Source organism: Triticum aestivum, chromosome 4B (assembly GCF_018294505.1).
Source record: "Triticum aestivum cultivar Chinese Spring chromosome 4B, IWGSC CS RefSeq v2.1, whole genome shotgun sequence".
Lineage (NCBI taxonomy): Eukaryota > Viridiplantae > Streptophyta > Magnoliopsida > Poales > Poaceae > Triticum > Triticum aestivum.
The window spans coordinates 61078006-61094867 of record NC_057804.1 but is presented as its reverse complement, the minus strand read 5'-3'; the positions used below and the strand labels follow the sequence as shown (position 1 = coordinate 61094867).

The 16862-nt window shown below is 43.7% G+C and overlaps 1 protein-coding gene and 1 long non-coding RNA gene across 2 annotated transcripts; one reads left to right on the top strand and one right to left on the bottom strand.

Annotated features, from left to right (window-relative positions):
- Window positions 1–249: 249 nt before the first annotated feature.
- Window positions 250–7616, bottom strand: LOC123091015 (uncharacterized). The gene is made up of 11 exons (XM_044512406.1): window positions 6961–7616; window positions 5650–6033; window positions 5451–5545; window positions 4640–4691; window positions 4506–4535; window positions 4330–4427; window positions 4154–4239; window positions 3983–4073; window positions 972–1068; window positions 778–899; window positions 250–694 (listed from the first exon to the last, which is right to left on the bottom strand). The coding sequence occupies exons 1-9, from the start codon at window positions 7364–7366 to the stop codon at window positions 1051–1053; spliced, it is 1260 nt and encodes a 419-aa protein (XP_044368341.1). The 5' UTR covers window positions 7367–7616; the 3' UTR covers window positions 250–694; window positions 778–899; window positions 972–1050.
- Window positions 2586–3497, top strand: LOC123091016 (uncharacterized). Its single transcript, XR_006442713.1, has 3 exons — window positions 2586–2853; window positions 2969–3041; window positions 3202–3497. It is a non-coding gene; the product is annotated as an uncharacterized lncRNA (long non-coding RNA).
- Window positions 7617–16862: the final 9246 nt, after the last annotated feature.

Genomic DNA, 16862 nt, shown 5'->3' with positions numbered 1-16862 from the left:
TCGAAAACCAGCATCATCTCCGCAAAAAAAACAGCATAATCTCCGGCCCTAGTTTAGATTCAACGAAAATCAACGAAGAGAAAATTACAGTTTGTTTGCACTAATTGTTGCAAAGTTGTATACTAACGATTGACTCAGAGGTCTTCTAACAAAATTTACATTTATCTAGACTGAGATCTCTACGGGTTCCTCCCCAAACAACTGGAAACATATACATTGGAACGTTGGTGTTCCTGAGTAGAGAGTGATCAGATGCAACTAGCAAGCACTTTGTACATAAAATGCCAATATGACAGAACTGAGTGTGAGTAAAGTTGCAATAAGAAGATTGCCAGACTAGCTTGAGAAAGGAGAAAATTCAGAAGAATCGCTCATTTATCCAAGGACCAACAACTGAACCGAATGTCAAGTGTGAGAGCTCATTTACTGGTAATGTACACAGGAGGCTATGGGCTATCAATACATGTACTGGAGGTCTATGGGCTTTGACCTTTGAGTGTCGAGGTTATAGGCTATCGAATGTCTATACACTATCCAATCACCATCAATGTACGCAGGAGAACTCATTTCCACGCTGAAGCCTTACGTCCGCCGTGGCTTTTCACTCATCTGGACGTGACATTCCCCTGCTTCTGGGATCTGGCTCAGCATGTCGAAGCACCATCTCAGAAGCTGCGCCAAGTTCAAGCTAGGTCTATGGCAAAAGAAAACAAGGAAACAGATAAGCTAGGCACTGAAGGAGCAACAGAAAGGTGAGAGAAACTAAGACAGACTTACCGGGTGTTACTCATTATCATCATATCCGTCCCTGCCAACTCAAAAGTCACATCAACCCCCTGAACACAAACTACTGAGCCAACTTCTTCACGCATCCAGAGGGGGAAACAATCCTGTACAGCCTATAATTTGCACGAAACGGCAATAAGAAACTTCCAAGGAAAAGTGATTTACAGTCGAGCAAAAGGACGCACCTTGGCATCACTTGGGGTGACCGGTTCGATCCGCAGAATTGGGGCCCTCGAACTGTTGGGAGTGGTCGATGAGCGGCAACTATTGTTTCAAGAGGTTCTGAAAATGTTTGGGACAAAATATGAGACAAAAAGTAGCCATAGAAGAAAGGAAACTCAAATATATTGAAGTAAAAACTGTGCAGGCTAAGAGCATGAATTATACAAGGTCTGGACATAACTAACAAAAACAGCAGGCAGAACAAAAACATGGGCCATAGCAGAACAGAAAATTAAATAGGATTAGATGAAAAATAGAAAATTCCAGTCGGATAAAGAGAATCACAAAGTAGCTCCGACGAATTGTGCACGTGCAGAAACTACTGAAGCCGTGGCGTGCTTAGAAGGGATTAGTAAAGAACATCTGATTAAGAATGGACCTATCCATACTGAGAGTGACTTCATGCAGGAGCTTAATGAGATTGGATAAGTTCAGTTCTATATGCAGAGATGCAAGACTGATCCTTCAGAATTTCCAAAATTAAAATATTGGGCAATTGCGTTGCTCATGCTCTAGCCCAGCAAGGTCGTAGGGAGTTGTGTGTGGGTGTTATGCATAGCGTAATCCCAACCTGCATGTCAGAGACTTCCTAGCGTGATTGTAATGAATCTTTGATCCAAAATTAATACACAACCCCAGTTCAAAAGAAAAATAAATCAAATATGTGCAGGCTAAAACAATCATATATTGAAACAGCAGGCAGAACCTACGTTGCGCGGATACTTCAGAAATTGCGCGTATCCAGCCGGATACTGCCCCGATACTCGGATACTGCCCCGATACTTCCTGATACGTATCCCGTAAGTATCCCTCGAAATTTTGATTTAAAAAAAGAAAATAATGTTTGATACTCCTAGGATACTTCTGCGATACGATTTGGATACCTGAAACCCCTTGTTCGACGTGAAATCCCCTTAATAATAAAGGCACACCTTTGAAGATTCCCAACATGGGCGTGAGTTCATGTGAAAACATGTATGTCAATGTTTTTTATTCAATTGAAAGGTGAGCAAGAGAGAGTCGATGCATTGATTGAAACAACAAACCTAGTCAAATCTCACTGCCAATTAATGGAAGTGGACTAAGTGCAAGAAAAGAAAGGGGTAATCGTATTGAGGCATGCTTTGATCTAGAAGCTCCTTAATTTTTTTCTGAGTAAATTCTGGTTTTTACCCTCTATTCTGACATTTTTGACACTAATTACCCTATTTAGCGAGATTTTATCCGTTTTACCCCATTTAGCAAAAGTTCTGCCAGATTTTACCCTGTTTAGCGAGATTTTGTGTTCTGACCGACAAGTTTCAATTGTCTGGTCCAGCTGGCATGCCACATCAATGGTTTTTTATTGCCTATTTTTCTCCCTGCCGAACCAGTCCTCGTAGCTTCTACCGACCAGGACAGCCTGATGGTGATCACTCGCATCGCGTCCAACGCACAACGTGCGAGTCGGCCGAGCGGCGAGCGCCATGCTCGCCTCTACTCGGTTCTCGCTTGCGTTGCTCGCCCCCAATCGTTGCTCAGGATTGTCAAGCAGTGGCGACGATGACGGCGACGGTGGCGGGTGCTGAGGTCCTGGCCATGCGCTTTCATACCTCCTCGGGCCGGGTTGTATGGCCACAACATCATGGCAAGAAATGACCTCGTGGAATCCGATGGTCCCGTCAAGTTCGCTGACGTCGGCGTAGTCCTCTGAATTTGATATACTTAAAAAACTAATCATGTATGTGACCGCATCAGGTTGTGCTTAGTTCTTCTTCCTACTTTGGCGACATAGCAGGGACCCTATTAGTCTGTGCTCAGTTGATGGCGGTTCTATGGCGACGTCTGGTCCAACAAATCAGCGAGGTTGGTGAACAAACAAGCCCTCTCAGTCATACCCCATTCCACATGATTTTGACCATCTCTATTACAGCAATTTGTGTATTCTAAAATTTTCCTGACTCATGCATTTGCTGGTTAGGCGTTTAATTCGGACAAAATTAAGATGCTTATTAGAAGATCATGTCTATATATATCACCCTTCTGTAATTGAGGTACATTGATTTAAAGTGTTTTTCAACATTTTGAATATTGGAATTCTTTTACTTCTTCAGTTTGATAAACCTTTATCAGAATATATTTTAGAGTAACCTAGATCTCCTTCAGTGGTTGTAAGGCGCATAGATGGAGGATGATTTTTGTGGTTTGTGACAGCTCCTGGAAGTGATGGAGGACAAGATGATGTTAGCATCCTAGATGGAGAGCTTTGCAAGGTGTAGGAGCTAAGAAAGGTGAAGACTGACAAGGTGTAGGTGCCACTGCTACTGTTTGGTGTATTCTGAAGCTTCTGCAGTTGTGAACTAGTGAAGCTATCTATACATGTGATGTTATTCAGCTGTACTATAAGGTCCTGGTGCTATCTATAAATGGGAAGCATCATTCAACCTGTTTTCAACATGTGAACCCGGAGCAATCTGTAGTCTATATTAATAAATTTTGATGGTAGTGTATTTCCATGATCTGTTGCAAATAATAGGAGAATGATCTGATTTATAAATAATAGGAGAATACCATCAACTCCAAAAATATCAAACATGGTAACACAATTGGACCAGCGTGTCAGAATGCTTATAAAATATTAAACTGGGTAAACTGTGGCAACACTTTTGCTAAATTGGGTAAAACGGATGAAATCTCGCTAAACGGGGTAATTATTGTCAAAAATGTAAAAATAGGGGGTAAAAACCGGAATTTACTCTTTTTTTCTTCATATTTGTAATAATTAATATATGTAACATCTATACATAAACGTATCCCCGTATCCATGTTTTTAGAAAATTGACGTATCGGGCGTATCCCCGTATCGTGTATCCGATAGGTATCCAAGTATCCGTGCAACGTAGGGCAGAACAGAAACATGGACCATAGAGAACAGGAAATCAAAGATTGTGCAAGCGAAGACAGTGTAAAGCAATAGAGAAGAGATTATTTATACCCTGTAATGGTCAGCATCCTGGCTACAATCGGAACTAGTCTCCACAATAAACTGGGGGCCGGTCATGTACCAAGGGACTGAATCAGGATCGCTACAGTGCATGGTATACCAAAGATTAGATAAACAATAGAACAGAACGAGCATAGAAATTGTAAAAAAATAACTCCATACATTTCCTCGTACGAAGCGACATCCTTAGGAATATCAGAGTTACAGTTTTTCACTCCAAATTCCCATATATCCCTAAACATACAACTCTGCATGTGCATAAGAATATATGTAAGCAGTACAGTAATAAATCTGGGTGACGTGGAATCTATTCATGTTAGGATAGTTATAATGCATACAATTTCGTCTCCTCCAGATAGATCATTGACAGCAACAAGGGCAACACCTTCACTCTGCAAAGCGGCTCTAGCGAGCGCCCTCCCAATCTTTCCATAACCTGAGAAGAGAACACTTGGAATCATCATAGGTCTCACTTAATCACACTAAGTACATGACCGAAGTTCTGGAAGTTTACCATTTATTGCAACTTTAATTTTCTGCTCAGCTGCATCATTGAAATCAGAATAGAACGGAGGTGAGAGGGGGAGGGTGTAAGGATTAGAGTCATATACATACTGATAGAGCTATGAACTTCTGTTTGATATTTACCTTCACATTCTTTCTGTTTAGATGACCTGCGATTTCGCTGGGAAGACTTGCCCTATAAGTCAACATGAATACTAATCAGAGGACTGGAATGACATAACAAATAGATAAAAGATCTGTTGTAATATCAGATGGACTCAAAGCATTAATGCACCGACACAAGTGTGCCAGAGAGAAGGAGAACACACGAACAAGAAAGCGGTTCAAGCAAAAAAAAAAGGGCTTGAAGATGATGACTCAAATGTCTGCTATGACAAAAAGAAAATCTACTGTTACTGCAGCCAGAAGGAAAGCACAAAAATGGCAAGAATGTTGATGGTCTCAAGACATGAAGTGTTAACGTAAAATAGCACAACACAAGTGGTCAGTTTGAAGATAATGTAGGGGAAACAAGACCTAATAGAACAAGGAGGATATCCAAAAAAAAAAAAGTTGAGTGGCAGCTTATACAGTGAAAATAACAGACTATTTGTATTTAGGGTCTGAATATTAGCACTATCAGAAGAATGTCAAACTGTAATTATAAGAAATACATTCGTACATGCACCTTTGTGAAAAAAAAATCTTGGTAATAGGTCTTCTATATTAAACGGCCTTTTGAGTTTGCTTTTTTAGGCAAACGGCCTTTTTGGTTTAAGAGAACCATGAGAAAAGTTTCAATACTATAGGCATTGGTTACAACACATTCAAAAATCAACCATTCTAAGTTGACCAACACATATGAACTCAATTTCTATTAAGAAATAGACGCATAAGAAATATAATTTGCTAAGGCATGGTAACAACAAATAAGAGTCTCGGAAAATTATCTCACATGTAAGATATTAATGTTAGCAGGACAATTTGGTGCTGGCTTAATCAATATCTTCGTATTTGGTAGCCACAGTGACAGTTTACTGCATATGCACACTGCAGCAAAAGAAGATGGTCAGCCTTTTGCAGAATTAAACAAACAGATCAATAAAGTAAAAATGAATATTTGGCAACATAATCAAGGAAGAAATGAGCCTTGCCTTGCTCATCTCGCACATAAATCAAGACATCCCTCTCAAAGTCTTGTCCATAGAAACTTTGGTCAGTTTTACTTCCATCTTTTTCTTTCTTCTCAGATTTAGCAGTAAAGCTAGGGTTTGGCCAATATCCGATGTCTCCCTGCCATCTGTCCGAGGTATCTGTGGACCTCAGTACAACCGTGTCACCAGTGGAGGCAGGAAGGGAGATGACACCCGTCCGAAGATATACTGTGGTAACAGAATCCCGTCTCTCTACATCTTGGACATCAACCTCAATGGAGTAGGGATCTGACCCAGAGAAGCGGACTGTCCTCCCTACCACGGTCTCTGAGAATCGGTGGAAAGCTGGGACTCTCACTTCTGTGCAAGAGCGACAATTGTGCACTATGCGAAATAACAAAGAAATAATCAGGATAATTAACTAACAATAGAAGAAAGGATTAATCAGGTGCAGAAGAGAAGAGAAATGGCCCTTTGAAAGAAAAGAAAAGAGTAGCAAGATTCAGTTTCATATACAGAAATAGCATATCTCGCTGGTAACTGCATTTGCCTGTACTTAAAATGCATCTACATCCCACTAATGTTTGTTTTTCTAAGGTCTAAGGAACCAGCTTAATTAGTTGTGGCCACTTATGATCATCTTCCCGGTGAGAACAAAAACGTAGTGCTTAACCAGTTTTCTGCCACGTTTAATCACCAGACGCAAACAATCCACCATTAACTATCCAAAACAATGAAGTTAATGGGCGAAAATAAGGCTATAACAGACATTAGAATTTCCTAATATAAACATGCACCAAAAAGAGTAATCGTGGCTAGTTCTTGAACTCTAAGAACTAACGTGGGAGCACCTATTCCAAGAACGAAATCCAAGAAAAGAGAACAGAAACAACAGAGCAGTCAACAATGTTACTTTCTGTTTCAAGTGTGGCTTGCATTGCACCAAGAGGAGCGACCTTGTCCAGGTCTTGAACTCCAAGAAGCAACGTGGGAGCCGTTCTTGGAATCCAAGAACGAAACCCAAGACAAATACTTACAAGAACCAATGTGGAAGCTGTTCTTGGAATCCAAGAACGAAACCCAAGACAAATAGTTGACGAGAACCAATGCGGAAGCCGTTCTTGGAATCCAAGAACGAAACCCAAGACAAATGCTTGACAAGAACCAACGCGGAAGCCGTTCTTGAATCCAAGAACGAAACCCAAGACAAATGCTTGACAAGAACCAATCCGGAAGCGTTATTGGAATCCAAGAACGAAATCCAAGGAAAATACTTGACAAGAACCAAGAAGAGAGAAGGTTGGTTATGACCTTGGTGGTCATGGACTGTAAGCGTGCACTCGTGCCCTGAGATGTCGTCCATGTGGAGAGCGCCTACAAACTTCAGCCCTTCCGTGCTCTCCGGTCGCAGTTCTCCAGCAGAAGACGCAACCCCGGGCAGAGCCTCGATCTTGACACGGGTGAGCTTGTCGTCGTTGCTGCGCTCGATGCCCCTGATGATGGCGTCGTGGTACGGAAGGAGCAACTGGAGAGTCTTCCCCACCATGCTCTCAGGGAAAGAAGGCATGGGGGAAGACGGCGAGCTCGAGCTCGCCGGAGCAGGGGACTGCATTGGAATTGGAGGGGGGAGGACCGGAGGAGACGAACGAAACAAACTATTTCTTCTGGAAGAACGAGGCGGACGGAGGTGGAAGAAGAGACCTCCTATGTGACGCATTTTGCGTCAAACAGCAGCTTGACGCACAGGGTTGACGCTTGACTGGGCCGGCCCACCAACCCGATCGTCGTTTCGTTTCCTTTCGCACGCGACAAAAAGAGCTGCAAAACCAGCAGTGAGTACCAGGAATCGATCCCATAACCAGAGACTCCAACAACAAGCCATTAGCCACTACACTACACGCCACCAACTGATGATAAAAAGTGCAGAAACATATAAGAACAGACAGCAGGCTTGAGATTTGGAAAACTTTTTAAAAATATTTCTTGAAAATTGCGAGCAGTTTCAAAATGCCGCTTTTTTCGTATTCCATCTTTTTTGGAAAAGTGAAGATATTTTTTAGTTCTGATTTAAAAATGAAACACGAACAAAATTTGCAAACACCAAACAGATTCCATAACCCGAACAATTTTCAAAAATGTTTCTGAAAAACAAACAAATTACCAAAAAGACGAACGTTTTTTTGATATCACGAACATTTTTTAGTTTCTTTTTAGAGTGGGAAAAGGAACATTTTTTAATTCAGCACAAAAAGAATTAAAAGAGGAACTTTTTTTAAAATGCGAACAAAATTTGTACTGTATGCTTTTTGGAAACGTGAACAAAATTTTAAACATGGGAATATTTTTTAAATTGCGAACAAAATGTTGAAATCGCAAACATTTTTTGAAAAATGAACATTTTTCTGAAATGGTGAACAAACTTTGAAAATGAGAATATTTTTTAAAATTCATGAACATTTTTTTAAACATGAACAAATTTGTAGAACTATGAAAATTTTGAAAACAAGAATTTTTTTTGAAATTGTGAACAAATCTTATAAATGGGATTTTCTGAAATTGTGAATGGATTCTGAAAATGATAATTGTTTTTGAAATTCATTTAGATGTTTTTAAGCATGTACATTTTTTGAAAATGTGAACAATTTTTGAAGGAAGAACAATTTTTTATAATTTCAACAAAAGCATTTTTTAAATCATGAACATTTTTTGAAAATGACGAACATTTTTTAACGCACAAACATTTTTCTGGAAAGTTATGATTCTTTTGAACAAAAGCATTTGCAACAGTTTATGAAAACAAGAACATTTTCTGAAAATCGCGAACATTTTTTGGATTTATGTACTTTTTTGAAAAGCGACCATTTTTTAAATTTCGAACATTTTTTATAGGCAAGAACATTATTCTAAATTGAAAAACAATTTCTGAACATGAACTTAGTTTTAAAAAGATAAAATAACCTTGAAAAGGAAAAAAAGAAACAGAAAACGAAAAAACAAAAAAAGAAACAGATAGTATCCTTTTTCTCTTCTTTTTTCTTCTGCTTATTTTTTTTTGTACGTACCTAAACAAGAGTCCCCTAGGGCTTGAACCTAGGGTTTCGACGTCTTCCGGCGATCTCCGCCGGAATCCTACCTCTCGACGCATTTCTCGCGGGCGATTGCTCCCTCCCGCCTCGGGAGGGTCGGGGCGATTCTTCGAGGAGTTTTAGACGGAGTCGAGTTTTTCTGGGAGCGCTGGGGTTTTGTCCCTAGATCGGATCGCGGATATGGCGGATAAAAGAGGAACTCAGAGGGAGAAGATGAAGGAGACGGCGGAGGATCTACTCGCTCGTCTCACCTTGCAGGAAGAAGAAGAGGACGACTTTGTCTGGGAGGAAGAACTACCAGATCAGATGGAGCCGGCGAAGTGGCTGGCAATCGCGAGGGTGCATACGCCAAAAACGTTCAGCCCTAATGCACTGTACGGTGACATGAGAGCGGCCTGGAATCCGGCCAAAACGGTTGTATGGAGGAGGATCAAGGAGAATCTGCTTACGGCACAATTTGGCTGTCTTGCTGATTGGAAAAAAGCCATGCTTGAAGGACCATGGCTATTCCGAGACCAAGCGGTGATTCTAGAGGAATATGATGGTTTCAAAAGCCCAGACTCGTTCAAGCTGGATAAGATTGAAGTATGGGCTCAGATCCACCGCCTGCCGGATAACTTTCTGATTGAGCCAGCTGTGAAGGGGATGGCGTCACGGATTGGTGAGGTGATGGAGGTGCAGCTGAAATTGCCTGCTGGTTTCTTCGGTGAATTCGTAAGAGTCAGGATCAAGATTGATGTGAATGCAAAAATCAAAAGATTTGTGACAGCAAGGAAAGGTGGGGAGAGGGTCAAATATCAAGTTAAGTATGAGAAACTTCCTATCTTCTGCTACCACTGTGGTGAATTTGGTCATTGGCATGAGGAGTGTGGAGACGGAGTGCATGATGAAACAACCTTTGAATGGGGCGATTTTGTGTTGGCAGAAAATGTAAGGGGCCGTACAGCAGGGCGAGGAACTACCTCGCAGAGAGGTAGAGGAGACTATGCAATGGGGGGACGTGGGAGGGGGAGGGATCAGTACAACCCGAACCAAAGCTGGCGTTTTAACGCTAGGCCACCGCAAACCCCTGCAGCCGCTTCTGGTTCGATGGGGAGATCGCAGGAAGATGAAGGGGAAGATGATGTGCCCAATCCACACCAAAGTGAGCAAACCCAGGCTCAAATTCAGAAGCAGAAGGGTCGTATCCCGGAAGGTCTTGATCTGGTAAAAGTGACCAAAAGCACAATGGTGGACATGCATAATGAGACTGCAGGGACGTCGCTCAAACGTTTCTCGGCGGACAGCATCATTGCTCCTAGTTCGGGGCCAGCTGATAATGTAGAAGGAGGGAAAACTGCAGAGGGGGTGGTAACAGCACTTGTGGCTGCGGAAACCCCAAAGGGAGTGCCTCCTCCACCTCCAGTGTATGTTTCCCCGAGGAAGGAAGTTAAGAGGCCAAAGAAGGGCGATGGCAAATGCAGGAGTCTGGATATTGATGCGGGAGGCAGTGGCGAAGTGATAAGTGATGACAGGATGAAAGGTAACATGGCAGACAATCATAGATCGGCGGGCTCCTCTGTGGAGTACCGCCGGGAGCAATGAGTATCATATGTTGGAATTGTCGGGGTGCGGGCAAAGCCTCGACAATTCGCGAGCTTCGCGAAGAAATTTGCCCCGACGGTGCTATGCATAGTGGAAACGCAAATATCGAAAGCACGTGTCGAAAACCTTGCTGGTACTTTAGGTTTCAATTATGCTTATGCAGTTAGTAGTGTTGGCCGTAGTGGAGGCATGGGTATGTTCTGGAATGATGGAATAAAGCTTGATGTGTTTGGTTATTCTGAGTACCATATTGATGCATCTGTTTCCATTCCAAATCAGGAGGAATGGCGTTTGACTTGTGTTTATGGCGAAGCACAAGTCGCGGAGAGATACAAGACTTGGGACCTTCTCAAGTCGCTCGTGTCAGCGAGTTCCCTACCATGGTTGTGTATAGGAGACTTCAACGAAGTTCTTCACAATTATGAGCATGTAGGGGCAGGACAACGGAGGCGGTCACAAATTCAAGGATTCAGGGATGCGATTGATATATGTGCTCTCACTGATATAGGATATAATGGAAAACGATGGACCTTTGAAAAGAAAACTTCGGGAGGCGGATATTGTAGGGTACGTCTAGATCGAGCCCTAGCAAATACGGAGTGGCTTTCAATCTTTCCACATGCAACCCTGCACCATGAAACGGGGGCGGCGTCGGACCATTGTCCGATCAGGTTGCAACTAGAGCATACCACTCCACAGCAGATGGTCTCAAAGCTGTTTCGCTATGAGGTATACTGGGAGAAGCAAGAAGATTTTGGCTCTTCTCTCGAGGCAATGTGGAAAGGATCAGCCGATGGTATGACTGTTGAGCAGATTAGCAGCAAACTTTGTAATCTGTCGGCTTCTTTGAAGCAGTGGAGTGGAGCAACAATTGGCTGCGTGCCGAAAGAGATAAAGAAGTTGAAAAAAGAGTTGACAGTTTTGCAAAATGACCCCCAAAGAGTAGCACCATCACATGCAGAGATAAAAATTATTGACCGTCTTGTTGAGCTGTATCACATGGAAGAGATCAAACAGAGGCAGCGATCCCGAGTGGAGTGGCTTAGGGATGGGGACAAGAACACCAAATTCTTCCAAAGACGAGCTAGTATGCGTCGCCGTAAGAATACAATAAAATCCCTTGAACGTCCGGATGGATCAGTAACAACCGATGAAGCGGAGATGGCTTCAATCACAACCGAGTTTTATAAAAACCTGTTTAGATCAGGGGGCACCAGCGGTATGGATAAAGTACTAAACTCGGTCCCAGTCAAAGTCACGCATGCGATGAATGTGGGACTTATGGCTCCTTATACGGGTGAAGAGGTGAAAAGTGCCCTTTTCCAGATGTATCCTACTAAGGCCCCTGGGCCTGACGGATACCCAGCTCATTTCTTCCAAAGGCACTGGGAACTGTGTGGTACGGAAGTGACCAATGTTGTTCTTCGCATCCTTCGTGGGGAGGAGAGTCCTGAGGTGATTAATGAGACTTTCCTGGTTTTGATTCCAAAGGTAAAGGACCCCACCAATCTTGCTCAATTCAGACCAATTAGTTTGTGCAATGTACTTTATAAAATTGCTTCGAAGGTCCTATCTAACAGACTCAAAAAGATACTCCCTGATATTATCTCTGAAGAGCAGTCTGCTTTCGTCCCCGGTCGGCTAATCACAGACAATATCATTACTGCTTATGAATGCTTACATTTTATGAAGAGGAACAAAGCTAAACGCAACAGATTCTGTGTTGTTAAGTTGGATATGATGAAGGCATACGACCGTGTTGAATGGAATTATTTGGAAGCTATCATGATCAAGATGGGTTTTGCGCCATCGTGGGTGGCTTCGGTCATGAGGATGGTCACATCGGTGAAATTCTCTGTCATGTTTAATGGTGGTAAGCTTGAGCAATTTTCACCATCCAGAGGAATCCGTCAGGGAGACCCTATTTCTCCATACCTGTTTTTGCTAGCAGCGGAGGGCCTTTCGTGCCTTTTTAAAACCCAAAATGAATCATCACACCTCACCGGAATTCGAGTTGCTCTGACGTCACCGCCGGTAAGCCACTTGTTATTTGCTGATGATAGCCTGCTGTTTGTCAAAGCCAGTTCTGTTGGAGCAAATGAGCTGTCGGTCTTGATGGAGGACTACTGCAATGCTTCCGGACAAAGGATAAATCTAGCAAAATCCTCAATCTTTTTTAGCAAGGGGTGCCCTGCCACTTTGAAAGCTGAGGTAAAGAATGTTTTGAATATTGCAAATGAGTCCCTCTCTGATAAGTATCTGGGTATGCCTTCTGATGTGGGGAATTGTAAGAATGGAGCCTTCAAATTTCTGAAAGACAGAGTATGGAACAAGGTTAAGGGATGGATGGAGAAGCTATTGTCAGCGGGAGGGAAAGAAATTCTTATAAAGTCCGTTGCTCAGTCAATCCCAGTTTACTCTATGTCCTGCTTCAGGCTGCCCCGAGGTCTATGTGAACACATAAATACTCTGATCAGGAAGTTCTGGTGGGGCAGTAAGGAGGGAAAACGGAAACCAAGCTGGGTCTCGTGGAGCATAATGACACAACCAAAATATTGTGGAGGCTTGGGCTTTCGAGATATAGAGCTTTTTAATCTCGCCCTCTTGGCTAGACAGGCATGGCGAATCCTGATGGAACCGGACTCACTTAGTGCTCGACTTTTGAAGGCCAAATACTACCCTACAGGGGAGTTTCTGCGAGCTGAGCTGGGATCGGCTCCGTCACAAATCTGGCGTGCTATCATTGACGGTAGGGAGGTCCTTACTCAGGGTTTGATCCGACGGATTGGAGATGGGCATACCACCAACATATGGCGTCACAATTGGCTGCCTAGACCCTCGAACATGAGGCCGATAACGAGCAGGGTCGCTCATCCTCCCCAAGAGGTGAGCAACTTAATTTTACCCGGTGCTGAGTGGAACCGAGCGTTGATAAATGAAGTTTTTCTTCCAACAGATGCGGCAGCCATATATTCTATCCCTCTGTGTACGCGGCAAATTGATGATTTCTGGTCGTGGGTACATGAGAGACGGGGTGTTTTCTCTGTCAGATCTTCATATCGCATGTTGGTGGAGACAAAGATGAGAAGAGAGGCCTGGTTGGAGGGGCGTGCGGACTCCTCCGACACGGACAGAGAAAAGCTTTCCTGGAAGGCGATGTGGAGGGTAGATGTTCCTCCAAAACTTAAAAATTTTCAATGGAGATTAGCCCAGCAATCAATACCGACAGCGGATGTTATGCATCATCGAAATATGTCAACGACCACTTGTTGTGGCTTATGCTTATGTGGAGCGGAAGATTCGTGGCAACATTCCTTGCTTCACTGTACTGTTGCAAGATGTGTTTGGGCTCTTCATGACCAGGATCTTGTCGATGCATTGAATAGCATTACAGAACCAGATGCGAAGCGGTGGCTGTTTGCGATTCAGGATATGCTATCTTCTGACGATTTCATTCTTGTTGCCACAACATTATGGGCTATCTGGTATGCGAGGCGACAGGCACTCCATGAACATATTTTCCAGAGTCCGCTTTCGACATACAATTTCATCCTGAAATATATTCGAGAGTTGGAAGATTGCAAGACGAAGAAGAATCCAAGGGTGGTCGCACGAGCTGAATTAGCTCAGCCAAGATGGGTAGCTCCGTCGGAAGGGACAGCAAAACTCCGTGTGGATGGGGCAGTTTCCAGAGATGGTAGCTTTGGCTCTTTCAGTGCTGTATGCAGAAGCTCTTCGGGATCTTTTTTGGGAGCCTCGGCCATCAAGATCGAAGGCATTTCAGATCCAGCGACTTTGGAAGCCTTGGCCTGTCGCGAGGCACTTGATCTTGCTATGGATCTTGATCTTGCTAAAATCCTCATAGCAAGTGACTGCCAAGAGGTGGTGAATGACATAAAAAACTGCACTGGTGGCGTCTATGCTAGTACCATTAGAGAGATAGTGGAGTCAAAGAATACTTTTGATGATTGCTCCTTCATCTTTGAGGGGAGGGCAACGAATATTGAGGCACATAGTCTCGCTAAGCATGCTTTTGGTTTGGATTTCGGGCGCCATGTATGGCTTTTAAACCCTCCAAACATCTCTTGTATCCCTATGAACATTTTTGAATAATTAATAAAGTGTGTTTAGACTCAAAAAAAAAAGCTTATTTCCTTTTTTTCTCTTTTGAAAATCAAAATGAAAAAGTTGAATTTCTCGAACATTTTTTCAAAATATGAACGCTTTTTAAAACAGAGAACAAGTATGAAAACGCGAACAATTTTTTAAAGCACGAACATTTTTTGAATTTTGATAACAAATTTTCAAACAAAGAATAATTTTGAAAAATTCTGAACAAATTTGGGACCACGAACAAATTTTTAAAGAACGAAAGTTTTTTGAATATTAAGAAGAAAATTTTGAAAATGAGAACCAATTTAAAAAAAAACCGAACAAATTTGGAAGCGTGAACAATTTTTTAAAAGCACGCACATTTTTTGAATCTTGAGAACAAACTTTGAAAATGAGAACCTTTTTAAAAAATCCTGAACAAATTCATAAACGTGAACAATTTTTGAAAATACAAACATTGTATGAATTTTGAGAATAAATTTCGAACAACAAGAACATTTTTTCAGAATCCAGAACAAATTTTGAAAACCAAGAACATTTTTTTGCAAATCCGCAAAAAATTCCTAAAAAGCAAAAAACATTTTTCGAATTTGAGGAAGAAAATTTGAAAATACCTAACATTTTTTGAAAATCCAGAACATTTTTTGAAAATTTAGAACATTTTTCTGAAAAAAGCAGAAACACTTTCCTAATTTGAAGAACATTTTTTGAAATCTCAAAACATTTTCTGGAAATCAAAAACATTTTTCTAAAAAGCAAAAACATTTTCTAATTATCAAGAACATTTTTGGAAAATCCTGAACATTTTTTGAGATTTCAAAACATTTTTTAAACAGAAAACAGAAAAAGAAAGAAACAGAAAAGAATAAAAAGAAAAGAAAAGGAAAAAAAACGGTTCAGGGAACCTTCTAGAAGGTTCCCAAAACCGGAAAAAACCGGCTGGGAAAGTCTTGAAGGTTCCCAAAACCGGGATCTGTGAAGCCTGTTAAACAGGCCGGCCCATTTAAATCGCAACGAGCGTCAAATAGGATATTCCGTGTAAGAAACAGAGCGGGGAGGAAAAATATTCAGTTTATAACAGAGCCCAGAACCAAAGTAGACGGAAACGTTAACTGGGCCTGTGCACTTGGGCCGAATCGGTAACCAAATCCCCAAGAAAAAAACATTTTCCGGTGGCCCAGTAAAATCGGCCCGCATTCCCAACCCAAAGAAAAAACGGCGCTTCCACCCGAAAAAAAGAGAGACAGAGACGGCGCTTGCCTGAGATCCCTTGTGCTCCGCGTCGGCGGCCGCAGAGGAGGCCGGCGCCCGGTGGCGATGGTCATCCCGACCACTTCCGCGGAGGCGCCCACTGGCGGAGGAGAGAAGAGGCGAGCGCCCTCGCCCTGCTTCGTTCCTCCGGTGATTGGCGGGGTGGGGGCTCTCCTCCCCGGACTTGTGGGGCCGCAGAGGAGGCCGGTGCCCGGTGGTGATGGTCATCCCGACCACCTCCGCGGAGGCGGCCGCTGGCGAGGGGGAGAAGAGGAGGTTGGCGGGGTGGAGGCTCTACTCCCCGGTCTTGTGCCCAGATTTGGGGGGCGCGCCGACGGCGAGCGCCGCTCCTCGTCATGGCGCTCTGCACAGAGTGGACGGGGTCGAGGCTGTGCCCGCGGGCCACGGGTGTGAGTGGTGAGGAGAGAAATTGTGCTGGTCGTTCCGCTCGGCCCGCATATTAGCCCACCTTTCCCCTCAGGGTACTCCCCCCGTGCTGGCCATTTGGCTACTGTAGCGCTTGTTCACCTTGGACACTAATTCACGTTCATCAGGGTAAGATACATACGGGAGCACCCAGCCTCCTCAGAGATTAGCGATTCCTGGTCGTCGGATGCTTTGTTTGATGCGTTTTAGGCCGTTCGATCACGAGATGGAAGGATCTGGGACGTTGGATCGAAAAGAGACACTGTAGATCGAAACAGTGTAAAAATCTTGTGCCACCGCCTGCTATTCCTGTGTCCCGCCGAGGGCATTTTTGGTGTTTCGCCTGGTTGGAAAAGTGCCCGATAGCACTAGGGGTGAGACCGTGAGAGGCTGAGAGCGAGTTGGGTCGTCCCCTTCCCCTCGAGCCCACTCTCCTCTCCTCCCCGGCGCCGCCAGCCATCCTCCCCGTCCCGCGCCTTCTCCTCCCCACTGTCCGCTCCCTCCCAAAGAAGCAGCAGCCCCCGCCCGTCGCCCAAGAGCCGAAGCCCGCCACCAAGCAATCGCTCCCTCTCTTCTTCCTCCTGCCTCACCTCTCTCTCTCCCCCTCCAAACCCTAGCCCCGCACCAGCCTCCCTGCCCCGCCGTCGTCATCTCCTTCGCCCGGTCGGCCGCCGCCGCACCGCACGAGGTGGGATGCGAGGAGGCAGGCGAGCAGGGGAAGGGGACCAGCGGAGACGCGCGGGTGAGCAGGAT

What these genes read in the sequence shown, in the direction of transcription:
- LOC123091015 (XM_044512406.1), bottom strand. Translation starts at nt 7,366, where the DNA reads ATGCGTCACATAGGAGGTCTCTTCTTCCACCTCCGTCCGCCTCGTTCT. An exon ending in TAAACAGAAAGAATGTGAAG is followed by an intron (nt 4,536 to 4,639) that starts GTAAATATCAAA and finishes TCAATGATGCAG; the next exon opens with CTGAGCAGAAAATTAAAGTT. An exon ending in TATCTGGAGGAGACGAAATT is followed by an intron (nt 4,240 to 4,329) that starts GTATGCATTATA and finishes ATGCACATGCAG; the next exon opens with AGTTGTATGTTTAGGGATAT.